The 27,725-nt window shown below is 40.6% G+C and overlaps 1 protein-coding gene across 2 annotated transcripts; it reads left to right on the top strand.

The window, feature by feature from the left end:
* Window positions 1-271: 271 nt before the first annotated feature.
* On the top strand, window positions 272-26,463 carry LOC104595423 (uncharacterized). Of its 2 annotated transcripts, none has more exons than XM_088898067.1 (4): window positions 272-969; window positions 1,271-1,399; window positions 1,531-1,601; window positions 26,028-26,463. In XM_088898067.1, exons 1-4 carry the CDS (start codon window positions 430-432, stop codon window positions 26,263-26,265), a joined length of 978 nt encoding a protein of 325 aa, XP_088754193.1. In that variant the 5' UTR covers window positions 272-429; the 3' UTR covers window positions 26,266-26,463. The 2 variants fall into 2 exon arrangements, with proteins under 2 accessions (XP_088754193.1, XP_088754194.1); XM_088898068.1 differs by having other exon boundaries at window positions 281-969; window positions 1,277-1,399.
* Window positions 26,464-27,725: the final 1,262 nt, after the last annotated feature.

Genomic DNA, 27,725 nt, shown 5'->3' with positions numbered 1-27,725 from the left:
TAGATGCGATTAAGGTTTTCGACTCTTTTTCTACGAGTTAGACACGCATCATTATCGTCTCTCGTACGATTCACGATTGACAACATGACCATTTTATCCCCGTAGCCCTCCTCCGTCTCCAAAATAGAATCAGTAAGGCTAGTAGGGCAAAAGTGGTCTTTGCAAAAGCGGGCAGAGGAGCTATCGAGCTGAGCAACACAGCAAACGCCGTTTGGTCCGTTATACGTTACGCCCCAAAAGCAGTTAAATAAGTTAAATTGAAGGTTTTCCTCTTCTTTTCATCTGAATTTTCACAAATAAATAGCTCAGATTACAGAGAGAGAGAGAGAGAGAGAGAGAGAGAGAGAGAGAGTTGATGATCCTAATGACAAGATTTAAGGAGTCGAATGATGAGAAGATAAGAGATTCATTCGACCGATAGGAGTTGACATGGCTACAAATATCAAAGGTAGTTTTGTGAAGGTTAAGCCGAATCAAGATGACTCTGTTGAGATTCCTAGGATTGTACTAAACAAGAAGGTGGGCAGTTCAAGCAAACAGATTGTGGATTCAAAGCAGAAGCCTATCTCCACAGTTTCAAAATCAGAGGTTAAGCCGAATCAAGATGACTCTGCTGGGATTCCTAGGATTGTACTTACTAACAAGGTGGGCAGTTCAAGCAAACAGATTGTGGATTCAAAGCAGAAGCCTGTCTCCACAGTTTCAAAATCAGAGGTTAAGCCGAATCAAGGTGACTCTGCTAAGATTCCTAGGATTGTACTTACTAACAAGAAGGTGGGCAGTTCAAGCAAACAGATTGTGGATTCAAAGCAGAAACCTGTCTCCACAGTTTCAAAATCAGAGGTTAAGCCGAATCAAGATGACTCTGTTGAGATTCCTAGGATTGTACTAAACAAGAAGGTGGGCAGTTCAAGCAAACAGATTGTGGATTCAAAGCAGAAACCTGTCTCCACAGTTTCAAAATCAGAGGTACCCCTTTGAGATTTTTTCGGTTTCCATTTATCGCGCTTTGTATCTAACAGGTGTCAACTTTGGTTTCAATGTTTGTTTATTTTTGCTTATTTATTTGTTAATTGTCCGATTTATCCTTATGAGGATCTAGTGGTTCTTGGCTTATTGTTTTACATTGTTTTTTTTTACTTAATTTTATTTATGCGTCTCCGATTTATAGGTGTTCAGGGTATTTGAGCTTTCCATTTTCGATTTTCCTCTTAAATTTTGTTAAGTTGATTGGGTTCTTTCTGATAATCACTTTATTTTTGCAATGGAGGTGAAGGTCAAGACAACATCAACAACATCAAATTCGTCCAAAACTGTCACCAAAACAACGACTGTTAAAGTGAAATCAGAGAAGAAGGTTTACAATTTGCCCGGTCAGAAATATGATCCTCCTGAAGAGGTACTAGATCCATACCTTTTGTGCTGTACTGAGAGATTGCTTTCCATGATTAAGTATCGATCTTTCTAGTTTTTTTTTTTTTTTTTTAGTTTTTTTATTTATTTTTGCCGCTGTTTTTTTTTTTTTTGCAGAGAGAACCACTGAGGATATTCTATGAATCGTTGTCAAAACAGATACCATCAAGTGAAATGGCAGAATTTTGGTGAGTATCATTATGATATCTATTACAGTACTTCTATTTTCCTTTTGGATAATTATGTTTCAACGTCTGGCCGGAATGTTTTTCCTGCTGAAATGTCTGAACTATATTTCATTCCTTTCACAACGAGAAGTTTGTTTTCTTCGCCATTTATATCAAAACAAACAAGAAGGGGCAAATTTTTTTTTAATCTATAAGTTCGGTGGAAATTATGGTTAAAATATTTCATCTGATAGATTTTATATCCATTTTAGAGCCTTTATAATACTGGGATCTTATCAAGTCATCCATCTTGCAATTGTTTATCTGTGAAATTATGAATCTTGTTAAATTGTTGCCTTTAAGAAAAGTGGTTTTATGCTAGATTTGTGGCTTGTCACTGTTTCCATTTTGTGGATGATGTGATTTGAATATGATGTTCTAAGTTAATGCAACTACCAAGATGTAGCTACTGTTTTAAGGTGTAACAATCAGGGCCGTTGAGTAGCCCTGCTGTACAGTCCACCAAGCAGTCCCTGAACTACTTGTTATGCCTAGGGAAGAAGGGGCTGAGGTCTAGATGTATTGAAGCCACTAGGGTCTGAAGAATCTAACAGAAACTGTTTTTATTCCTTCCAGAAAAAAAACTGCCTTATAATCTGTTATAGCTGTTTTAAATGGACCTTACAATACTTAGAGTTGGAAAACAACTAAGAAACCAATACTAGAAAGACTCCTAAACTGGAAGGGCAGCCCAGTGCACGATGCTCCCGCCAATGTGGGTTCTGGGGGAGGACAAATGTACGCAGCCTTATCTCTGCACGTACAGAGAGGCTGTTTCCAAACTCCTAAACTAAAAATAACTCTTAAATAAGAATAAACCAATATTTTTTCTTAAAAAAAAACTCTCATAATAAGAATCCTAAACTGATGAAATAACTCCTATAATAAGATTTTTTTTTCATCAATAAAACTTTACTTCATTAGATGGAAGAAATATATACAAATTATACAATCAAAGGTCAGAGAGCATGGAAAAAATCATCTCTCCCATATATTCTTATAAATTTCTTACAATTGTGCTTGAAAAAATTGTTCCTGATCCACTTCCTGTTTAGATAATCTACCTGCCATTTCACTTAAAGATCTTTTCATCCAATGGACTTACAACTGCAATTCCTTGTCAGCCACTTAAATTTCCTGATTTCACTTCTGTATCTCCATGGCATTGCATGGTTCTTAAGTAGCCAATTAATTATCACCTTGGAATCTCCCTTAATGATTTACTTTTCCATTTGCATTTCATTTGCTTGATGCTCTCCCTGTGATACTGCTAGCAATTCTGCTCTGAAAAGATTTTCCTACTCTAATAGAGCCCGAAAGCAATGATGTGACCTTCACCTTCATTCCTAAACACACCTCCAATTCTAGATGGTCCCGGATTTCCCATACTACTACCATCAAAGTTGAGCAAAGCTTTATATACCCCCTTGTTGGTGTCTCCTATGTCCTTTGAGTTATACTCTTTCTTGTGGATGTTCTAAGTTGACACCCAAGAGGAGCTATTTAAAATTAAAAGCCAAAGGTAACATGGGGCCCACTGTTATGGTCACACCAACCGGCAGCGCACTGCGGCGCAGTCATAGGCAGCAGCACGCATAGCAGGCCGCACAGCAGCACGCACCGCCCGACAGCGCGCAGCACGCACCGCCTGGCAGCACACGGCATGCACCGCCCGGCAGCGCGCAGCACGCACCGCCCGACAGCGCGCAGCACGCACCGCCTCGCAGCACGCACCGCACGGCAGCAGCACTAGGCAGCAGCACGCACCTCACGGCAGCAGCACGCACCGCACGGCAGCAGCACCGCGAGACGCGTGCACCGCCCGGCAGCAGCAGTAGGGCGGGGCCCACATGACAGCTCATCAGGGTGGGTCCACACTCTGCTCACCAACTCGCCGCCAGCTTATCTTACCTTATCCCTTATCCCTTATCCCTTATCTTATCTTATCCTTATCTTATTAAGTAAGAGTTATGAGTTTTAGTTTGAGTAGGAAATTAGGAGTTTTAGTTTGAGTTGGATTACCCTAGCCTAGCCGAATCCAACAAGGAATTCCCTTCTGTAATCTCCTATTTAAGGAGCTACGAGTTGAAGTAAAGCATTCAGTTTTGTAGTCAAGAAAGAGAGTGAGGAGAGTTCGGGTGGTCTCTTGGACAAATTACCCATTAGGAGAGTTCGGGTGATTTCTTGGACAAATCACCCACGCGATTGCCACAATAGGGTCTGTACGCAAGGGCAAGGGCAAGGGAAGACATGAGTCTCTTCCGGTGGACCGACCCGTGACGAGATTCTACGCGCGGGCCCATAACATTTTGGTATCAGAGGCAAACGTCAGGGGCGATATGGAGCAGCTATCATTCAAGGTCAACGAACTGGAACATAGGCTAGCAGAAACCAGCACGGAGGTTCATGAAGTCAAGGAAGATGTCCGGGAGATGCGACGCCTGCTGGAAGCATTCCTCTCCAACAAGGAAAGGAGTTCTGTGGGAATCGCCAACACAAACAGTCGCTGTCCGGACTGGGCAGAGGCATCCAGCGAACAACAGATCGCTGCCCCTACAGCCGCAGTTATTCCCAAGGATCAGCGCGCGGAGGATGAAACTGTAAAGTCTCCTTTGGCCGGGGACAATGTCACGAACATTATATTGGTACCTGTAGAATGCGCTCCTTGGTCGAAGACAGGTGGGCTTGGCGATGTTGCTGGGGCTTTATCGAAGGCTTTGGCTTGGTGTGGACATAGAGTTATGGTTGTGGTGGCACCACGGCATGGTAACTATGCAGAAGCCCAAGAAACAGGAGTGCGCAAGAGATATAAGGTGGACGGGCAGGATATGGAGGTAACTTTCTTCCAAGCTTATATTGATGGCATGGATTTTGTGTTCATGGACAACCTTATGTTTCGCAATATTGAGGGAAATATATATGGGGGAGGCCGAGAGGGTATTTTAAAACGCATGGTTCTCTTCGGTAAGGCTGCTCTTGAGGTTCCCTTCTGTAAGTATACCCGGTGCGTTCCTGTGATCCACAACAAAGCACACCGGGGCCGTGGTCCAATATGCGATTTTCGTTATGTGGATCTTCAACAAAACTACTTCAAACCATATGACCGAGGAGGTGGGGAACACTTCAATGTCCTTGCGGCTGGCCTGAGTGCAGCAGATCGTGTAGTCACTGTAAGCCATGGTTACGCCTGGGAGCTGGAAACTAAAGAAGGTGGCTGGGGTCCGCATCAAATAATCCAGCTTTATGCACTGAGCTACGGGGCAGTCCCTGTGTTCATGCTGTTGGTGGATTGAGAGATAGTGTGCAGCCGTTTGATCCATTGGCAGAGTCCAAGCCCCGTATCCGGAATTCGAGCTTGAGGACAAGCTCGTTGTCTAGGAGAGGTGTAATGTTATGGTCACACCAACCGGCAGCACACTGCGGCGCAGTCATAGGCAGCAGCACGCACCGCCCGACAGCGCGCAACACACACCGCCTGGCAGCACATGGCACGCACCGCCCGACAGCGCGCAGCACGCACCGCCCAGCAGCGCGCAGCACACACCGCCTGGCAGCACGCAGCACGCAGCACGCACCGCACGATAGCAACACTAGGCAGCAGCACGCACCGCACGGCAGCAGCACGCACCTCACGGCAGCAGCACGCACCGCACGGCAGCAGCACCGCGAGACGCGCGCATCGCCCGACAGTAGCAGTAGGGCGGGGCCCACATGACAGCTCATCGGGGTGGGTCCACACTCGGCTCACCAACTCGCCACTAGCTTATCTTACCTTATCCCTTATCCCTTATCTTATCTTATCTTATCTTATCCTTATCTTATTAAGTAAGAGTTATGAGTTTTAGTTTGAGTAGGAAATTAGGAGTTTTAGTTTGAGTTGGATTACCCTAGCCTAGCCGAATCCAACAAGGAATTCCCTTCTATAATCTCCTATTTAAGGAGCTACGAGTTGAAGTAAAGCATTCAGTTTTGCAGTCAAGAAAGAGAGTGAGGAGAGTTCGGGTGGTCTCTTGGACAAATCACCCATTAGGAGAGTTCGGGTGATCTCTTGGACAAATCACCCACGCGATTGCCACAATAGGGTCTGTATGCAAGGGCAAGGGCAAGGGCAAGGGAAGACAGGAGTCTCTTTTGGTGGACCGACCCGTGACGAGATCCTACGCGCGGGCCCATAACACCCACTTTGCTGAACTAAAAGGGATACCTTAGGACAGGAAAACTTTGGCTGTTGGGGGCCAACAACCTATGCTATTGAGAACATTTTTGGGAATGCCACATTACCATAGAGTGGGGTAAAATAGTAATTGCCCCCTATTTCTTTTTAACCATAGACATCATAGTTGTCAAGGCGACACCTAAGCGACAAGGCGCCCTTGGAGGCTCGCCTTGCCCAGTCGCCTAGCAGTTTTGTGCACTGGGTTATAAAATACTTTTATATTTTTAATTTTTTGACATTATAATTATAAAATAGACATTATTAAACTAGAATATTCATTTTATGTGTTTATATACTAATTTCTTTTTATTATTTTCTTATTTGTTAGGGTTTAATCAATGAAAACATTGCTAACTGCTGTATTGAACTCATGGTTCAAAGTATCGATACACCCTTGTGTATCGGTAGATGGGTAGAGGTGTATTAGTACTTGTAACAATACTCCCCCTATTTTTTTTATATCTTTGGTTTTCAATTTCATTTTTAAATATATATATATATATGGGTAGAGGTGTATTAGTACTTGTAACGATACTCCCCCTATTTTTTTTTTTATTTCTTTGGTTTTCAATTTCATTTTTAAATATATATATATAATTTAAAAAAATGGATCCCCGAAAAAACCTATAAACAGGTGTATCAAGACCCCAAAGATACAATACAATACACCCAATACAAGGCGTATCGTATCAAAATTTTGACCCTTGATTGAATCTCAAAAATTTCAAAACCTTAACCAATAAGCAAGGGAAGAACTTAAAATTTTGTCTAATCAACACATTTTCTTCTTCCACATCTTCTTCTTCTTCTTCTTCTTCTTCCACCTTTTCTTTTCTTCTTTCCTATAACAAACGTAGGGGTTCTGCCCCTATATTTTTTGAATTTTCTTTCCTTTGTTCTTTTTCTTCTCATAAAATGTTGACTTTCTAGACTTAAACATTAAATTTATACTTCTCTTATGAAAATTATGAATAATTATTAAGGAAAGATGGTTATGGAACCTAGGGAACTACCCTAGGATATATGGTTTTACTTAAAAAAAATCCATCGCCTAGGCGACTAGCCTCGCCTTGGCGCCTTGAAAACTATGATAGACATAGACATGGGCGTGAATTGGTGAACATGTCCGGCCAAAAAACACTCTCAACAGCATAGGCTGTTGGCCCCCCAACAGCCAAAGTTAACTCCCTTAAGACTGGTATTGCTCTCTTTGAGAATATACCTTAACCACCTTGACGTGGCCCCACTGTTTTAAGAATTGACTTGTGCCTTTCTCAGGATCTGATGGAGGTTGCATGGGCTACAATTGATTATTTTGGGGCAGCATAGGTTAATCCTCTGTAATCTGTATCATAAGTGATATAGAAATGGTGTTGCATGTTATTTCTCTGTTGAAGTCTGGTATCAGTTGAATGAAAGAAGGGAAGCAGAAAGTGACTTTTACTAGTTGAGTAAGACGTCTAATTACCAGAGCAGCACTTGAAAGTTCAAACAAAAAACTTGTCAAACTCCTAAATCTTTAGGTGGTTAGCTTGGGATGTCATACCAGGTTCCCAGTTCTGCCTTCTCTATGGCCCTTAGGTTTTATTGTTTTAATTATTCATGTAAATATTTTTGCTATGATTTTTCCCATATTGCCATTTCATTCATTTTCATTGCACTTTGAGATTGTTATACAATTACAACCTGACTATGACCACCCTTATAATTGGTGAACAGAGAATGAGAGGCAAGCAGGGAGGTTACTTGTAATGTTTGTACCATTGTCTTTTTTCACTTTGAAGGAGGTGGTCTTTTTGTTTTAAATTGCACTATCTGGATTTATTGTTTAATTTATTTGGAGTTGTTGGTAGGCCAACTATTATTGTTGTTGTTGTTGTTATTATTATTATTTAAGTTGGGTGGCTGGATTTGATTACAACCTTGTATTTTTTTTTTGCTATATGTCAATTAGCCCATTTACATTGTCCACTGACAATCCTTTTATGGTGCCCCAAACTTACTAAGATGCAAAGAGTTATTTGTGTGATATGCTGGAAACCTTGTAACTACATGAGAGTTAGCAGTTGATAAAAGTCCTTGAGAAATGATAGTAAATAGTCCTTAACAGTCTGTTGGATGTAAAATCAATGGCTTGCTATACATAAAAGGACTTTTGTTTGCATCACTTCTATAATACATGGTTGAAACTTCAATTGAAATGGGCATGTGACAATTCATGCAATAGTTGGATAGGCTACTGTCATGGAATCTGCTCTTACACTGTCAACCACCACAAGTTCTTACTTGTTAATGATCTAAGTCTTGGGATTGGGAAAGGGTGTACACATGAGTTTAACAAGGTATTCCAAGGTTTCCTAGGTTTTATTATGCTAAAATGCTTGCGTCAAGATTAAAATTCTTTGGATCAATCATCTCTCCATATCAATGGGCATTTTCCAAGTTTATATTAGATGGAATATTGATTTCCAATGAACTTTTATATTCTAAACTTCTTTGAGTGGACTTTAAGTTTTATGCAGAAGTGATATAGGAAAGGATAAACTCATGTAACTTGTATTTGTATGTCCATGTGTATGCACGTATCAATTGTTTGCATTGAATTATCAAAATAGATTGATTCATTGGGTGCTACTGTTTATTCTGCCACATTGGGTGCTTCTGTTACTGTTTATGCTACCACTTTGCCAACCATGATCATGCTTCTTTAGGTTCCTTAACATGAGGCGGAGCTGCTACCCATAAAAGCAATCTGTAGAAAGGGGGGGGGATGTATGGATGGTATGTATGCATGCGAGGGTTTGCATGTACACATCTCTGTGTTTTAGAAGGAAAAACTTTTATGAAAAATGGATGAAATAATGCAGTAAGTTTGTCCTTGTCGTCACCTTTCTTGGAGTCATTTATCTTCACTCCAGAGTTGCCCCCCTAGCTACTAACACAAATTGGTTGTCTCCCTTAGAAGCATTCAGATGTAAAACTGTCCTTCAAATCTGCTAATTAAACCTGATTATAGCAATAAAAGAAAAAGAAAAAGAGGTGATTACAGCAGAAGGAAGAAGAAGATGGAGAAGAAGAGAAAGGAGAAGAGAGTTCGATAGTTTCCTCCTCTCTCTTTTAATCTTCTGTTAAACTCACTTAACTATGTCTAATTACATCTTTGCCCTTAAGTGGGCGGTCAGCACTTAAATAACTTAAAAGAAACACAATACAAGTTAACAGACCCATAATGAAAAGGCCCATTAACACACAAAATGTAAACACGATGCTACTTAAAACATAAACAAGTACTAGAGCCCATTCGGCTCAGTCTCTCTACACATTCATTGGATTCCTTTTGCTTTCCTCAGATTGAACCAAAGCATAAACCTCCTGAATTGAGGGAAGTTCACTACTTCCTAGAATCTGCTCCCAGAGTGGCTCATAAGTGGGATTCAGCCCTAACAAGAAAGTAGACCACTCACTGCTGAGATACAAGTTTTTTGTAAGCCTTGGCATTCTCATCATGCTTCCAGACAGAGTAAGGGCTGAATAGTATGTAAATAAACTACAGTCCCCTTGCTTACAGGTAGATGACTCTACTTGAAGTTGGTAGATCTTAGATCTTAGCACTGTGTCTCTGTTCCGAGTAGGTTGAATTAGCTTGTTCCCAGATCTTGCAAGCGGTATCAGCCCACATGAAACTTTTCCTTACATGAGGTAACATAGAACCCAGTAGCCAAGACATCACCATACTGTTCTCTTAATCTTGCCTATCATGTTTGGCTGTTCCAGATTTTGGTTTTTTAATCTTCTCATTCATGTAACCAGCCTTTCCTGTATCTGTGACATACAATTTAGTGCCCTTGGACCTTTCCAAATAGTTCAGCCATCAAAAGGAGTTATAGTCATAGAAAAATTCATGCTGTCCATCCCTCCATTAAGATTTCCTTGAGATGAAGTAATACCAGAAGATGCTGAGTCTTCAGTAGCCATCATGCAATCAACCTTACTGCTAGTTTCTCAAGAGAAAATAGGGTTCCACACCTCAGACTACAGTTACTAAGCTGTAACAGGCCAATATGATCGAACCGAAGGTTAAGACAACACACTCACTGAGAGAAAGACAATGTTTTAGTTAGACTTCATCAAATAATACTCCAAAACAGCATGCTCAGAAGCAGAGATACTAGAGGTCTGAAAACCTTAGTTGAATAGGCACCTGGCCCTTAATCTTCATAAAAAAGAGACATAGTCCCACAAATTCCAAACTGTGACATTCACAGCCTATTGCACATCTACAGCTTGAATGAAATGGTCCATATCTGGAGTAGAAAAAGGATCCCATGATCCACAGTCCAAAAAGGGAAGGTGCACACCACAAAGATTGCTGTTCACTGCATTCGACTGTCCCCTCAAGTACCACAGTAGCTCTTCTTGGTGCAACGGTGAAGAAAAAAGAGAGAAAAAAGGTGTCTAGACCATTCTGATTGGGTTTTGTCTCTCTTTCCAGTCAAAAAAGGCAAGTTCAAGTTGAGAAAACTTGATCTGAAAGTTTCTGATCCCAAAATCACCTCTTTGGTACCATGTAGTCCAAGAAATAAAGGAGAAAAAGAAGAAAGAAGAAGGAAGGAAGAAGAGGGAAGAGAGGAGAATTGAGAAAAGACACCAAAAAACTATAGCTGGCAGCGCCTTAGTTGTTATTTATACTTGGGGTGACAACTTACAATAAAAAGAATGAAAAAAAGAAAAAAAAACCTTGCGGCTAATACTAACAGAATTACCACATTACAAAAAAAAAAAAAAAAAAAAAAAAACTATAGTACTTGTGTTCCCCCACTACCATAGAAGGGGAAAGAAAACACAAAATAGAAGTGTTTTCCCTGTGGCATTTAAACTTGCTTATGAAGGCAAGATGATGCATGTGTTGGTGCTTTACAATGTGCAACATTGCATCATTGTTTATTCCAAGTTTTTGAGATGGTTTCCTTCTTGTTTAGGTTGCATTTGAAGGTTTCTTGAATAATTGAGCAAACATCCCCAACAACTCAATGGAGAAGAGTCGGGGGATTTCGCAGAGGTCGGTACACGAAGAGTCAGGGGATTTCGCAGAGGTCGGTAGATGGAGAAGATTTATCAAGGTGGAGTCGAAAGAACTTCTGATGGAAGGGGTATTCCACCAAAAAGAAATAGCAGTGAAGATCAGGGAAGGTAGAAAAGGAACAGTTTATCTTGTAGGGGCAGCGATCGCTTGGTTTCAATGCTTTCTTGATGGAGCAGCTAATGTAAGTTGGCTAGCAGAATGGAAGTGCACCCTAAGACTATAAACAAAACTTACATGGCAAATAGAAGAAGAAACCCAAAAGGATGGTTTGTAACATTGGAAGAGAGTTTTGAGAAAGGGAGAAAACAGATAGTTATTATACCAGAAGGTAAAAACCTAGAAGGGTGGATTGGGATAGCCAATGAACTGTATCAAATGGTAACCAAGATCTGGACGATAGAGTAGAAGAAACAACAGGAGATTCAGAAACGAACTGAAGAAAGATTGAAGGAAAATAAGGTGGTATCGAAGGAGGAGATGAAGGAGAGAAGACACTAGAAAAGCTGGGGACAGAGGAAGAGTTAGATGAAGCAAATATTGTATCAGTGGCTCTCTCAACTACAGTACCCAAGATACTGGTAGAAGGGAAAAGTGAATATTGGAAGAAAAAAGTAGTGCTCAGTGCAAAAAACAGGGTAAAAGACTGGAAGTATGTACTGGAAGAAGTGTCAAGCAAACTAGGATTGAAGCAAATGACCATTCTCATGCCGTTTGCAGAGAATAAGGCGGTGCTGGATGCGGGCTTTGAGGAGGTAGAATTTAATATCATTGAAACTTGGGAGGGCACTATAACGATCGAAAAGTGGTGTCCTTCCTGTAATTCGAAGAGTTTCAATGACGGAAGCTTCCGGCTGAAACTGATAGGATTACCGTTTAACCTCTGGCGTAAATCTCTTTTGGAAAAGATAGTAATGCCTTTGGTGGGGTGTTGATCTCCTACAAAAAGCTGAACCTGAAGGCAGTTGAGCTAAGAATAGTAGGGACCAAGCCCAAAGACATCCCTTGTTCTTTCGATCTGCTTGCTGAAGGTTTGTGGAGCAGAGTCTGGGTTGCATTGGAATTGGAAGTGACGCTATGGAGGGGAATCTCGAAGGTTGAAGACGAAGATGATGTGGTTGGGTAGGTGACATGTGGAAGTAAAAGAGAGGAAGGAGGCAACCGTCCATATAAGTAGACAGCTAGAGAGGAATGACAAGGCAGAAGACAAAGCATCAGGTTCGTGGGCAGACCAGTGTCCAGAAAAAGAAAGTAATTCAAGTTATGGGGCAAAAAAAGCAGGTTGTAACTTTAATAAGAAAAGACAAAAATTTTCAAATGTAATTGACCCGTTGGAGTGAACCGGAAGAAGAACTGAACACTTGGTTAGTAGGGAGATGGGCGAGCTGGCATAGGCAAGTTTTAGTAGTCACTTGAGCAAGTCGACCAAAGAGACGATAGACAATAGACCTGGTCTATCTTTTTCAGCCCATTTGAACTCATCCAGAAAGCAGAATGGAGGCAGCTTGATATGGAGGATGCGATAGAGACAAGAGAATGAACGCCCCAACCCAAGATTCTCAAGGAAAAGCCAGGAGCAGTTAGTTCTACAAAAGTGATTCTGAAGAGAGTATTTCAGAAGAAGAGTTCGACCCCTCTAGCTCGGATGAAAACTTTTGCTGTGAGAGCGATCAAGACCAAAACAGAGCTACTAATCAGGGTGTTGAAAACCTCAACCTAGAAGCTTTCTTCAACCTCTGACTAGACTGTTCTTATTCTCCAGTTCAATTGAGCCTCGAACCTACTCCAACTCAAGTTTGGTTGGGTAAAATGGACGATCTGCATTCAAGGGAGAAGAACCTTACCAGATTCAACAACAGACTCGGGGGAATTTAGCAATAACGAAAGATTCGAACCAGGATACAAACATAATAGTACCAAGCAAGAATAAAGCACCAGGACCAGGTCAAATCCAATTGATTCAGATGGTCAGAAATCACCCATCGAACCCATCCCTCTTAGCCACCTAGAGGTACAAGGCTTGTCAGGTAACGATGTGAATTTGCTTTTGGTTACTAATGGTGCTAGTGGTGCCTCTACAGATTCTTCAGCTGCAAACCATGACCTAAGAGAAACCCATTATACTGAAAGAGCCAAGGATGGAGACTTGGGGATTCTAGGCTCTAGGGGGAAAGGTGAGGAAAGGGTAATAGTGGAAAGTATAGAGAATTCAGCATTGGAGAAAGGGGGAAGTGAAGGTGGGGAGAAGGAAGCAGAAGCAGAGGCGAAAAGCCCAGGAGAAGGCCAATCAGATGAGGAGATCCTGTTAATGAAATGGGCAGAAAGAATGGGGTTGAAAATTTCTAAGTTAGCTCCAGCCAAGACCCAAATGAAGTTGAAGGCCAATTGGGGTAAAACAGGGAAGAGGAAATCGAGGGAGGTGGAAAAACTAAGGAGTGGATGGGGCAAGAGAGCTAAGGAGAACAAAAGTAGGGGAAGGAGAAATGGAAGGTGAAGAGAGTGGGAAGGGTAAAAGGGAACTAGGACCAAGGTGAAATGAAGATAGTGAGTTGGAATGTTAGAGGATTAGGGAGAGCAACAAAAAGAAGGCTCGTAAAGGAGAACGAAAGTGGGGGAAGGAGAAACGGAAGGTGAAGAGAGTAGGAAGGGTAAAAGGGAACCAGAACCAAGGTGAAATGAAGATTGTGAGTTGGAATGTCAGAAGATTGGGGAGAGCAACAAAAAGAATGCTTGTAAAGGAATTATTGAAGAGAGAAAAGCCAAACGTTGTAATGTTACAAGAATCAAAGGCTATGATTATAGATAGAAAGTGGGTGAGAAGTATCTAGAGAGACAAAGGGATTGGATGGGCTATGGCCCCATCTTGTGGGGCATTGGGAGGGATAGTCACCCTATGGAATGGGGAGACAATAGAGTGCGTAGAGGAATTAATAGGAAGATTCTCAGTGTTGGCAAAATTGAGGAAGGTAGATGATAGTTGCACATGGGTACTCACAAACATCTACGGACCTAATTCGTACAGGGAAAGAAATGAGCTTATGGGAAGAGCTGGCTGATGTGAGAGGACTGCGGCAGGGACCGTGGTGTTCGGGGGGTGATTTTAACATGATTAGACATCTTGATGAATCTAACAAGCCGAGACAGAGGGTATCCACTAGCATGAGGAGATTCAATAGATTTATAGAAACCTTTGAGCCAAAGGAGATTGAAAGTGGTCAACAAAGATTCACGTGGACTAATTGTCAAGAAAATCCTTTATGCTCAAAATTGGACAGATTCCTTGTTTCTATGGATTGGGAGGAACTTTGGAATAATATGGTGAGCAGAATATTACCTAGAATCACTTCGGATCATTGGCCGATTTGCATTCAACAAGGAGTGGGGGGAGAGGGGCCGAAGCCATTTAGATTCGAGAACATGTGGCTTACAATCCTAGAGTTTATGCAAAAAATCAAGGAGTGGTGGGAGGAAGACAACCCCCAAGCTGGTTGGGAAGGGATTAGATTCCACAGGAAACTCAAGAATTTAAAAGAAAAAATAAAGGAGTGGAATTTGAATAAATTTGGGAGGTTAGAAGAAAGAAAGGCAAAGTTGATAAGTAGAATTGAAGAAATAAATAGAAAGGAGGGAGGGGCGTTAGAGATAGGGGAGAAGGAGGAAAGACTAAATTTGAAAGGAGAATTAGAAACTACACTTTTGAGAGAGGAAATATCTTGGAAGCAGAAATCACGGGTGCGATGGATTAAAGAAGGGGATGGGAACACCAAATTCTTCCACATGATAGCAAATGGGAGAATTGGAAAATGGAAAATGGAACTGAAACTACACTTTTCAGATCTCTATGCTAGAACTGGAAAATGGAACTTTAACAAATCAGGATGAGATTGCTAAGGCCTTGGTGGATCACTTTAAATCAATTTTTATAAGGCCTACGTTAGGAAGATGGGAGTTGGAAGGATTGGAATGGCCAGTTCTAGAAGAGGTGATGAGCAGAAATCTAGAGAAAGACTTTGAGGAGAGTGAAGTGAAAGAAGCAATTTTCTCAATGGATCGATCTAAGGCGCCTGGGCCTGATGGATTCACGATGGCTTTTTATCAAGATTGTTGGGAGTGGCTAAAAGAGGATGTATTGGAAGTTATTATAATTCGGCTTGCCTTTGAGTTTTGTTAGTCTGATAACAACCAAGAAGAGAGAAGAAGAAAGAAGAAAGAAAGAGAGAGAGAAAGGAGGAGAAAAAGAGAGAAGAAAAGTCTGGTTCGAATTAGGGAAAAATTACTTCTCCCATTCGGCCAGACATGTTTTATATTACTAATATAATGGGAAAGACACATGTGCCCTTATTTAAGTGAGGGACACTAGTTCTAATATAATATTACAGATCAACAACCTCAACATAAGTATAAAGACAGACAGAAATACCCCTACACTAACACTCCCCCTCAAGCTGGTGAGTATATATCATATAATCCCAGCTTGTTACATATGTAGTCCACTCTTCCCCGACTCAACCCTTTGTAAATAAGTCTGCCCACTGGTTCCCTGTGTTAACATATGCAGTGTCTATCACTCCATTCAGCACCTTCTCTCTCACAAAGTGACAGTCAACCTCTATGTGCTTGGTTCTTTCATGAAACACCGGATTAGAAGAAATATGAACTTTTGCCTGATTGTCACAATAGAGTTTCATTGGAGTGTTAATATTGTATCCTATCTCCTGTAGAAGGTTCCTTAGCCACACTAATTCACAAGCAGTATGTGCCATAGCTCTATATTTTGCCTCTGCACTGTTTCTCGCCATGACCGTCTGCTTCTTACTTTTTCATGTCACCAGATTACCCCCAAGAAAAGTGCAATAGCCTGTGGTAGACCTCCTATCAGACATAGAACCGGCCCAGTCAGCATCAGTATACCCTTCTATTTCAAGTTTTCCACCACTTTTGTATATCAAACCACGACCAGGGACCCCTTTTAAATACCTCCCAATTCTTAGAACTGCATTCCAATGAGGAACTGGAGGTTTCTGCATGAACTGACTTATCACACTAACCGCAAATGAAATATCTGGCCGAGTAATGGTTAGGTAGTTCAGTTTACCTTCAAGTCGCCGGTATCTGCCAGGGTCTTCAAACACTTCACCCATATCACTGCTCAACCTAGTATTTGTTTCCATAGGTGTTTCAGTTGGTTTAGCACCTAACAAACTTGTTTCCTCCAGCAAATCAAGCACATATTTCGTCTGACACAAATTAATACCATGCTTAGATCTTGCTACTTCTATCCCCAAGAAATATTTCAATTTACCAAGATCCTTTGTTTGAAAATGTTCCTGTAGAAAAGTCTTCAACCTGTCAATGCCCATTTTATCATTCCCTGTAATAACAATATCATCTGCATACACCACCAATAGGATTTTTCCTGCCTGAGAGTCATGACTGGAGACGAAATGATCAACTTGACACTGTTTCATACCAAACTTCTTTACCACCTCACTGAACCTACCAAACCATGCTCGAGGAGACTGTTTAAGCCCATATATAGCCTTCTTTAGTCTGCATACCTTACCATCCTCCCCCTGAGCAACAAACCCTGATGGTTGCTCCATGTAGACCTCCTCGAGCAAATCACCATGCAAAAAAGCATTCTTGATATCAAGCTGATAGAGGGGCCAATCATACATAGCTGCAAGAGAGATCACAACACGAACCGAACCTATCTTAGCAACTGGGGAGAAAGTCTTTGTGTAATCAATACCATAGGTTTGGGAGTACCCTTTTGCAACCAATCGAGCTTTTAGGCGCTCAACACTACCATCAAGCAAATACTTAACAGTATAAACCCACTTACAACTGACAGCCTGCTTCCCAGGAGGAAGAGCGGTGAGGTCCCAAGTATGATTATGAAGTAGAGCTGAGAGTTCTTCTTCCATTGCACGACACCACCCTGGAGAGGCAAGGGCTTCATGGACATCCTTAGGGACAACAACTGAGGATAACAAAGAGATAAACTGGCAATGGGAAGCAGAAAGGTGAGTGAGTGAAACATAATTAGAAATATGATGAAGGGTACAAGTGCGTTTACCTTTCCGCAAGGCAATGGGAAGATCAAGATCAGATACTGGGTCTAGGGCTGGTGTGGAGACAACTGCCAGATCTGTTGACGGTGATGGAGCCGGAGGAGTAGCAGACGGTACATGTGGGCGATGTGTATACACTTGACGGATAGGTGGGCGTTCAACAGGTGGTGGCACTGGAGGCAAGGACTTGGTCACGGCTGGAACAAGGGGAACAGAATCAGCAACTGGAAGTGGAAGAGGGGGAGGTGATGAGGAGGAAGAAGCATCACCGGACCCCAAGAAAAATGGAGTAGACTCAAAGAAGGTAACATCAGTACACACAAAGGAACGTCGAGAACTAGGATGGTAACACTTATACCCTTTCTGGGTCCGAGAATAGCCAAGGAAGATGCACTTAGTGGATCGTGCATCCAACTTGTCCTTCCCGGGGCCCAGATTATGGACGAAGCAGACACACCCAAAAACCCGAGGAGAAAGAGGAAACAGAGACAAGGTGGGAAACAAGGTAGTGAATGGGGAATGACCATCAATGATAGACATGGGCATCCGATTAATCAAGAAGCAAGAAGTAAGCACCGCATCACTCCAAAAGGGTTTGGGAACATTCATGTGATGCATGATGGATCGTGCTGTTTCCAAAAGATGACGATTCTTTTTCTCAGCCACCCCATTTTGTTGTGGGGTGTAGGTACATGAGGTTTGATGTATAATGCCATGTTGGTCCAAGTATTCTTGAAATGATGAAGATAAATATTCACGGCCATTATCAGAACGAAAAATTTTAATGTGAACACCAAATTGATTGCGAATCTCAGCATAAAATTTCTGGAAGATGGTAAACAATTCATTTCTTTCTTTCATTAAATAGAGCCACGTCATCCTTGAAAAATCATCAACAAAAATGACAAAATATCTATATCCATTGTATGACATCACTTTATAAGGACCTCAAACATCTGAATGAACCAAAGAAAAAGGACTCGACACACGTTTATCAACCCTAGAACTAAAGGGAACACGATGATGTTTCCCCAACTGACACGACTCACAATCTAAAACAGAAAGTTGACTCAACGAAGGAACCAAAGATTTCAAAACTTTCAATGAAGGATGATCAAATCGACAGTGCCACTAGAGAGGAGAGAGAGATGACTGGAGAGCTATTGATGTTCTTCCACCACCGTCAAGATAATACAATCCACCAGCTTCATGCCCTCCACCAATCTTCATCCCCGTCTTGAGATCCTGAAAAACACACATAGAAGGGTAAAAAGTAATAGAGCAATTAAGTGACTTGGTCAGCTTACTAACAAACATAAGGTTAAACGGAAATTTAGGGACATACAAAACTGAGGATAAAGATAAGGGGGTCAAGTGAACATTGCCAACACCACAAATCGAGGATGTAGAACCATTAGCAAGAGTAACAAATTGTGATGTTGAACAATGAGAGAGGGAAGAAAACACACCTGGAGTCCCAGTCATGTGATCGGAGGCTCCAGAGTCAATAATCCAGTGATTGGGTGTGGATGCCAAACAAGCCATACCTGAATGTGCGAAAGTAGCCGTGTTCTGCTGAGATGTGGATTGGACAAACCTCTCATACTCATCACGGGGAACACTCACCATCTCCTTCCCGGTAACATCTGTGGATGTCGGAGGCATCTGATCAGTTGAACGATTTTCTTGTCTGAAACTGGTGTCACTAGTCATGGCATGATTGGCCCAGGTTGAGGGTGCACCATGCAAGTCATAGCAATAATTAATGGTATGTCCATCCATACCACAATGAGTACATCTCCTCGGACCCAAGCCACGTCCTCTGCCACGGGCTCCCCCTGAATCTCTACCTCCAGTACGACCACCACCACGGTTATATGTAGGTCCACCACCACCACTCTGGCCATATACCGGACCACAGCTACCACCACGGCCAGATTGAGCTCCTCGAGCTCCACCTCTAACACCACGGCCCCTTGACACTACAAAGGCTGATCTATCTGAGACATTAGAGTTCTCAGTAGATCCAATGGAAGTCCTCCGAAGTCGAGCAAACACCTCTTCTAAGGAAGGGAGAGCTGACCCTCCTAATATCTAAGCCTGCACTGGTTCATACTCAGATTTCAGCCCCACCAAAAATCGAGTCACATCAAGTTATTCTCTCTGTTGTTGCTGAATTTTGACATCAGAAGTGAGGGGGTGATAAACATTCAACTCATTACGAATGTTTCTCATACTAGCATAATACTCCTCAAGACTCTGATTGCCCTGTTGCAGATTAAAGTATTCCTGATACAGCTGATATACTCTGGTTGTATGTCTTGACCAGAATACAACTTCTTAGCATGGTCCCACACATCTTTGGTAGTGTCAAGAAACATGAAATTTACATTAATCTTGGGTTCCATACTGTTCCATAACCACGTGATAATCTATGCATCCTCTTGTTCCGAGTCTTCATACTCATGAGAATCAGTTGAGGGTTTCTCCTCCCTTATGTGTTTCACCTTCTTCTTTGCCTTCAGAAAAACTTCTACAAATTTAGCCCAAGGTACATAATTCTCTCCATTCAGTTTAATAGAGGTCATTTGAACATTCAGGTAGTCAACAAGTATCATCACATTAGATTTGCTATCACTGTTATCTCCCATTGCTGAATTCTGTTACTACTGAATTCGGCACACTGCACACTACTTGATCACACTAATCACACTGGTTTCAGCACTTGTTATTGCTGAAGGTTGCACTCCTTACACCACAAACCCTACCCTATGACTACCTGAAATCTCACCACTATATGAGAACCACTCCCCCTTCGAATCACACAAAAAAACAACATAAACCCTAGCACATACAGTTTGAAATCCCATCATACGATCTGAAACATTCTTCCTATTTGATTCATAACAAAAAAATATGCATAGAAAACTCTTACCTCATCACCCGAAAAACAAACCACACAAGAAGAAAATCAGTCCACACAAGACACCCACTGCACCACACGAATCAGCCCTCTTCTCTTCATCGATTAGGGGAGGGCTTCTTAGAGACCACAGCAACCGACCACGGACAGCACAACTGGAGGCATAGAAACCTCCAAGGGAAGAGGGCGACCACTCCTTTTCAGCCCTTTCCCTTATCTCCAATCGATGGCAGAGAAATCAAGAGAAAACCCTAGATTGAGTGCGTAGAAAACAGAAATCTGGGCAGATCCGAGTTGCTTAGTTGAGCTCTGATACCATATTATAATTCGGCCTGCCTTTGAGTTTTGTTAGTCTAATAACAGCCAAGAAGAGAGAAGAAGAAAGAAGAAAGAAAGAGAGAGAGAAAGGAGGAGAAAAAGAGAGAAGAAAAGTCTGGTTCGAATTAGGGAAAAATTACTTCTCCCATTCGGCCAGACATGTTTTATATTACTAATATAATGGAAAAGACACATGTGCCCTTATTTAAGTGAGAGACACTAGTTCTAATATAATATTACAGATCAGCAACCTCATCATAAGTATAAAGATAGAAATGCCCCTACACTAACAAAAGTCTTTAAGGATATTTATCATAGAGGGGTTGTAAGCTGGGGTGTTAATGCTACCTTCATAGCATTGATCCCAAAGAAATCTGGAGCTAGCCACCCCAAGGATTTCAGGCCAATCAGTTTGATAACAAGCCAATATAAGATCCTTGCCAAGGTCCTCTCCCTAAGGCTGAAAAGGCCTCCTAGCAATTATCTCTCAGTTTCAAGGGGCTTTCATCCAAGAAAGGCAAATCTCCGATCAAATCCTAATAGCTAGTGAATGTGTGGAGAATTTTAGGAAGTCTAGAAAGAAAGGCATTGTATGCAAATTAGATTTAGAGAAAGCCTATGACTTTGTGGATTGGGAGTTCTTGTTGGAGGCTCTTAGGAATTGTGGATTTGGAGCAAGATGGTGTAGGTGGATTAAAGGCTGTCTACAGTCCTGTCATTTCTCAATACTAGTCAATGGAGTAGTAAAGGACTTCTTTAATGCTAAGAGAGGAATTAGACAAGGAGATCCTCTTTCCCCCTTCCTTTTCACAATCTTAGCAGAAGTGCTTAGCAGACTGATTTCGAAGGCGGATGCGACAGGTATTTTAAAGGGTTGGAGAGTAGGAAGGGAGAGTGTGGTGGTAACTCATCTTCAATTTGCAGATGACATCATCATTTTTTTTGAAAATAGAGATGAGATGGCAGCAAGGAACCTTAGGTTGGTGGTTAACCTTTTTTGAAAAGTGACAAATTTAAAAGTGAATCTCAACAAAAGTGTGATAGCCGGGATTAACCTAAACCAAGAAGAGGTCAATATTTGGGCAGAGGAATTAGGTTGTTTGTGGAGCGAGTGGCCTTTGAAATATCTATGACTCCCTCTAGGTGCAAACCCAAAAAACTTAGGTTTCTGGGAACAAGTACTAGAGAGGTTTGAAAAGAAGTTGGCACTCACTGGGGTGAAGGATCACTCTTATTAGAACCACCTTAGCAAATCTCCCAGTTTACTATCTCTCGGTGTTTAGTATACCTCAAGCTATTGGATAGAAATTTGAGAAGACAATGAGGGATTTTCTGTGGGAACTTGATGAGAAGAAGAGAGATCATCTAGTTAGATGGGAAGTAGTGACTAGAAGGAAGGATTTGGGAGGGTTGGGCATTGGAAGACTTAAGGAGAGGAATGAGGCTCTCTTGGGCAAGTGGTTATGGAGATTCCCAGGTGAGACAAGCAGGCTTTGGCACAAAGTGGTAACCAATATACATGGGCTCTTAGAGAATGGTTGGGATGCTGGAGTTTCTAGCAGGGCATCGAGCTATTCACCATGGAAGGCAATTCACAAACTTCTCCCTTCGCTTCTCAGTCATATCAGATTTGATCTTAACTCAATAACAAAATCAAATTCTGGGAAGATATTTGGGTGGGGGAATCTTCTTTAAAAACCCTTTTCCCCTCAATTTTTGCTCTTTCCTCCCTCAAAGGTAGACCGATTGCTGACTTTCTTGCCCCCTCCCCACCCTTGTCTGGTCTGACCTGTAACCTGGGACTTCACAGAAATGTCAGGGGACTCAGAACTGGATTCTTTGTCTTCTCTACTTAAGGTGCTTGATGGGGTGTGGTTCGCCACTTCTAAACAAAACACTAGACTTTGGTCTCCCCATCCTTCAGGTGTTTTCAGTTGTGCCTCTTTTTTCAAGTTTTTGTCTTCTACCCAACTTGGGGAACCCTTCCCTATACAGGAAGTTTGGTGTCGATCTATCCCTCACAAAGTGGGTGCCTTTTGTTGGGAAGTTTATCATAGTGCAATTAATACTAGTGATCTGATGCAGAGGAAACAACCTGGTTGGTGCCTTTCACCAAATTGGTGCTATTTATGTAAGTCAAATGGTGAGAATGCCTTTCACATTCTTTTTTCCTGTCCTCTTGCTAGTAGCATTTGGGATTGGTTTTTCTACCTATTTGGATGCAGGTGGGACACCCCGATGAGTTTGGAAAGATTGTTTGAGCCATCTACTTTTAGATGGCCAAAGCGGAGAGGGAGAATGATGTGGAGATGCACAAGGGCAGCAGTGCTATGGGTACTATGGGAGGAAAGAAATTGGAGAATATTTGAAGATACGGAAAGATGCAAGGCAGAACTGATAGAAAGTATTATGATGAAGGTGATCTCATGGGTGAAAACACTGAATTTATTTTCAGATTTTACAGTGGATGATATGATTAGGAATTGGAGGATAGTTGCTTTCTCTTCCTTGGCAAAAAAGAAGATCCTGAAGAAGTGGGTGCCCCCTGAACCAGGCTTTATCAAATTGAACTTTGATGGCAGCAGTTTTGGAAACCCAGGAAGATTTGGAATTGAAGGGCTTATAAGAAATGAAAGAGGAAATGTGTTGGGGCTGTATTCAGGTCCCATTGGAATTGGAAATTTCATTACAGCTGAACTGAAGGTAATGGTATATGGGATACAAAAAGCAAAGGAGATGGGGGTGGAAAGGTTGGTTGTGGAAGGGGATTCCAAAGTTATCATCAGTTGGCTAAAACAACATGACAGCACACCCTGGATATTCAGAAATGACATCAAGAAGATTAAAAGTCTATCCAAGGATATGCAGCTTTCAATTAAGTGGACCCATAGAGCAGTAAATGGATTTGCAGACCAGCTAGCCAAACAAGAGGTGAACAGGGATCACTGTTTCTGGGCTCAACTGTAAGAGTGAGAAATCAATTTAATAGTGGATACACTGTAGTGGGGTAGCCAAGGCTACTCATAAACTGTAACCCCTGTAATTTCTTTTCACTAATGAAATTTCTTTTTTACTGATAAAAAAAAGAGCAAACATCCCAAATAATGTATATTATCATTGTCCATAGTGAAAAAAAAGAAAAAAAGAGAACACACCAATTTTCTGTATGCTATTAAAATATGATATCTTTTACATGGTTCAGTCTTATCTCCAACCCAAAATCTTTTCATGGCTTCATATCTTTGGAAATTATTTGTTGGATTATGCTTGTTTATGCATATGCTTTCATTATGCATATGCTTTCATATGGACAAAATGATTGCTTATGCTTTAAATACCTCATTGCCTTCAAGTATCTTGGTTTTTGCCCTTGCTAAAACCAAAATTTTCCATTTATTTTTCAAATATATATTCATGTATCAAAATGATTAAAATTTAGAGTAGTTTTAAAACCAGCCAAGAAGTTGGACAGCTTTTCCCTCCGGGTCAACCTGTGATGTCATCCTTATAAAACTTAAAAAATTTAAAATAATAGAGAAAGCCAGTAACCCATTGATGGGCCAGATGGGTCAATGGTTCAACCATCTGGTTGATGGGTTGTTGACTGAGTCAACAGTTTTTGTAATATAGCAGGTTAGAGGTTGACCTGAACTGGGATAATGTTAGGAGCATTGGTCTGACAGGTCAACGACAGGTTGAAAACACTGATTTAGACTACTGAGGTATTGGCTCAATATACAAGCACCTAATAAAGCCACAATTTAAATAACCTAATTGCCTTAAACAACCTTAAGTAATGTCATTGATAGAAATGAAGGAACATAAAAGAAAGGGATTTTATGAGTTTAACATCTCATATGGAGGCAGTATTTGGAAGGAACAAGGATTATGCATTCACTCTGGTAGGTATTGGCAACATAGATTCTGGGAGAAACACAGCATGCTTTTATAATTTGGCCAAGGCTTTAGTGTCAATCAAAAAAAAAAAAAAATCTGGGAGAAATTTATGATGCAATATTTTTTTGATAAATAATTTATGATGCAATCTTTCTTCCTTTTGTTTGATTCTCCTAAATCTATCTCTTTTGCTAAGGTGGAGATCTAGGTAGAGAGATCTTTTGAGAATTGAGAGATGGAAGGACAGAAACATGGATCCAACAATGCACAAAATCCTTAAAAACCTGTGGCTTATTTTGGTAAATCAGATAACATATTTTGGTTGTATGACCAAGTACAACTGAAAGTGGATGTCAAAGGTGCATTCTTGGTCAATAATTATATTACTTTTTGTTGAAGAGGATTTGGTGCCCTACTCACTCAGTATGTTTGGAGATGCAAAATCTGCCTCTTTACTTCTTATCTGATCATTTTATACAGCTTTTCTTGAAGAAGATTGGGTGTCCTACTCACTGAATATGTTTAGAAGGGATCTTTGCATAGTTTGAATTAACTTCAGACAAAATCTGCGACTGCTTGGAGGGGGGGCGATCATTCTAATTTCTTTTTGCATCATAAATAGTTACTTGGTTGTTCTCATCATCTACTTCAAAAATTCCTTTTCAAGATTTGGAACTCCTTACAAAGTTCTGGATTATGTTGGGCAATGCCATTTGCCAAGCACCTTAAGATGGACCAAGCATCAAATTTTATTTGGGTCTTAAGAGAGAAATCATTTGTATACGCTTTTCATACACCAATGCTATAATTAGTAGACTCTTTACAAAGTATTCCTAAAAAATTTCACTTTGTTTGAGAAGGTATAGGAAGAACTACAATTGGTATGATTTGCATGAATATGACTAAAAAAGTTGTCTTTGCAGCAGATATTTAGATCCTTATGCACAATCAGAATCTGTTTTATTCAAGTCTTGAATAAAAAGCTTGCCTCTTTGTAAGGTAGGGATCATGGCATCAAGGCTGTCTTTGATTTGAAAGAAAAGTCTCCCTATCTTTCCGTACCTTCTCTATCAAACCAAACACAGCCTAAAGGAACGGGGTCCAAGAAATAAAGAAATTAGAGAGAGCTGGCACTCACTTATAGGGTGGGCTCAAAGATCAGATAACAGTTCTGCAGATGCTCTTGGGAGACAGAGTGGGTAGATAACAGCTTTTTTTTTTGGGGGGGGGGGGGGGTTGAACCCTTAAGAAAGGGGACTTTTAATGTGAAAGAAAGTTGGGGGGGAGGGGGAGATGGGATAGGCCCATTAATTTTGGAAGCTATGGCTAACATCTTGTATCATCATCATCCATGCCTTATCCCAACTATATGGGGTCGGGTCGGATGGCTTACCGCTTTGTAAGCATTTTTTATATTACAATAAAAAAAAACTCATTTTAGACTATATTTTCTCGTTGAGGATTTTGTTTGAGCAAGGGGCAGCTGATAATATTTTCCAAATGTTGGAGGCAGATTGAACTGAGATTTTATTAGAAACTTGCTTTTGCTTTTTAGTTGAAATCCTAAAATTTCTCGTCATTGATAGCCTCAAATCTGAGTTGTATATAGAAAGAAAGTTGGTTTCTGAAATCCCAGTTAACTTTATCTGTATTCTTATCCACAAACTCATTGATCAAACTTTGGATTCTGTTGACTTGACTTAAAAAGCCTCTCTCTCTCTCTCTCTCTCTCTCAAGTCTCAAATGTATGCATGTTCGTGTGTCTCAAAATTCGCATGTCTGGCATGCATCTTAAGAACTATTTATGCTACAAATAAGTTAAGTACATTTTACCAAAAAGGATCTAATTACAGAAAGGATTACATACTTCCATGTGCAGGATGATGGAGCATGGCTTGTTATCACCCGAAAGAGCGAAGAAAGCATATGAGAAAAAGCAGAAGAGGCAACAGCAACTAAGGATGGGGACTCCCGTTAAGTCACTGAATTCGGATAAACCTGAAAGTTCACAAAAGCAACAGCAGGTATCCAAGAACAGTGACTCCAAAGTAAAGAAGAGAATAGTTGATGAAGAGGAGGATTATTATCTTGTACGGCTCAAGAAAGGAAAATTTTGAATTCCACACTTGGAGTCCCTTTGTAACATTGTAACCTTAGCTTATTTTATTGCTTTTGAGTTGGTTTGGCCTTTTCACATAATCTGGAAGCCCAAAGGCAAAATGTTCTTTGATGTTACAGGTGGATTATAGATTCAGACATTCTTTGTAATGTCTAATTTGTGAGGAAAAAAAATAAGAAAACTGAATTCTTGTTTATTTTGTGTTTTATCTTATCATACATGATTTCAGAGCAAGGTTCTTCCTTTGAGATAGATGTGGAAGAAAATTGAATAAAGGCCAGGGAGGTAACTGCTATTTTTGGGATGGTCATGCTATCATAGCTCAAGCTAGAAGTGCTAATGATGGAAGATTCATTGGCAAGAGCAGGGATATTAAAGGAAAACTTAGAATGGGATTGTTCAGGGTCGTGTTGTAATCTGTAAGCTGTAACCCTGAAAAACCCTATTAACCTGCTTGTTTTGGTAAGCAGTGTGGTGGTTTTATATTAATGAAATATACTTATAAATAAAAACTGCTAATGACTCCATAAAATAATCTAGTGCCTTACTTCTATTTTTATTTGTTACTAACTTATTTAACAGTTGACGATGCAAACCTACACTGTGCAAATTAGGCCGTGTTTGGTTGCAATGCAAACAAATTTGTACTGATGCAAAATTGTGGCAGTGCAAATGATTTGAGTGTAAATCCTGACCCAATTTTCTTTCAAATTTTAGCTTATTTTGTTTGATTGCAGTACAAATGAAGTAAATTAAGAAATGAAGTAGAATAAATAAAACCCAAAACAAAGTTAAACCAGAATTTGCAATTTTTTCATTTGCATTCCCATGCATTTGAACTAGTGCAAATAAAATTGCACAGCAACCAAAAGTATTATTTTTCACTACATTTATTGATCGTTGAAAGATGTTTCTTGTCCTTCAGTTAAGTTAATATGTTTTGAATTTTATTCAAAATAACTGCAAATATGGATCCCCATGAACTTGAATAAAAAAAAAATCAAAACTAAAATCTCTAATAAAAACGTGTTGTCTCAATTGCTTTGAAACTCATTAAAAAGATAAAAGATAATTGGGATTGTCCCAATTAACACACTTTTCTCAAGAGATATTGCCGATTAAAATGATCACTTAGATTGTCGTTGTATTCCTCTATGTTAGCCATATAATCTAAAGCCCACAGCATCTTACCTTTCTATAAGAATTTAAGGTTTCAGATAACTTCATTGACCATGAGTATTTTACTTGGAGATTTCTCTAGAGAGCTCTATTTCATGAATTGTTTGTTGCATGAAAAACTAAGTTCAAAGAGTTCTCCAATGGTTTATAATATGCTCTATTTTGATGAAAAAATCATCATAGAAATTAAGCCATCCATTCCTCCATTTTCTTGGACTACAACGCTTTGCTACCAATGAATGTAGTTCAAACAAGAGAATATTCATACATAACTTCAAT

This window comes from Nelumbo nucifera, chromosome 2, assembly GCF_055504915.1.
Source record: "Nelumbo nucifera cultivar China Antique chromosome 2, China Antique-T2T, whole genome shotgun sequence".
In the NCBI taxonomy this organism is placed as follows: domain Eukaryota; kingdom Viridiplantae; phylum Streptophyta; class Magnoliopsida; order Proteales; family Nelumbonaceae; genus Nelumbo; species Nelumbo nucifera.
The sequence above is the reverse complement of the archived record's forward strand: the minus strand, read 5'-3'. Positions and strand labels throughout refer to the sequence as shown.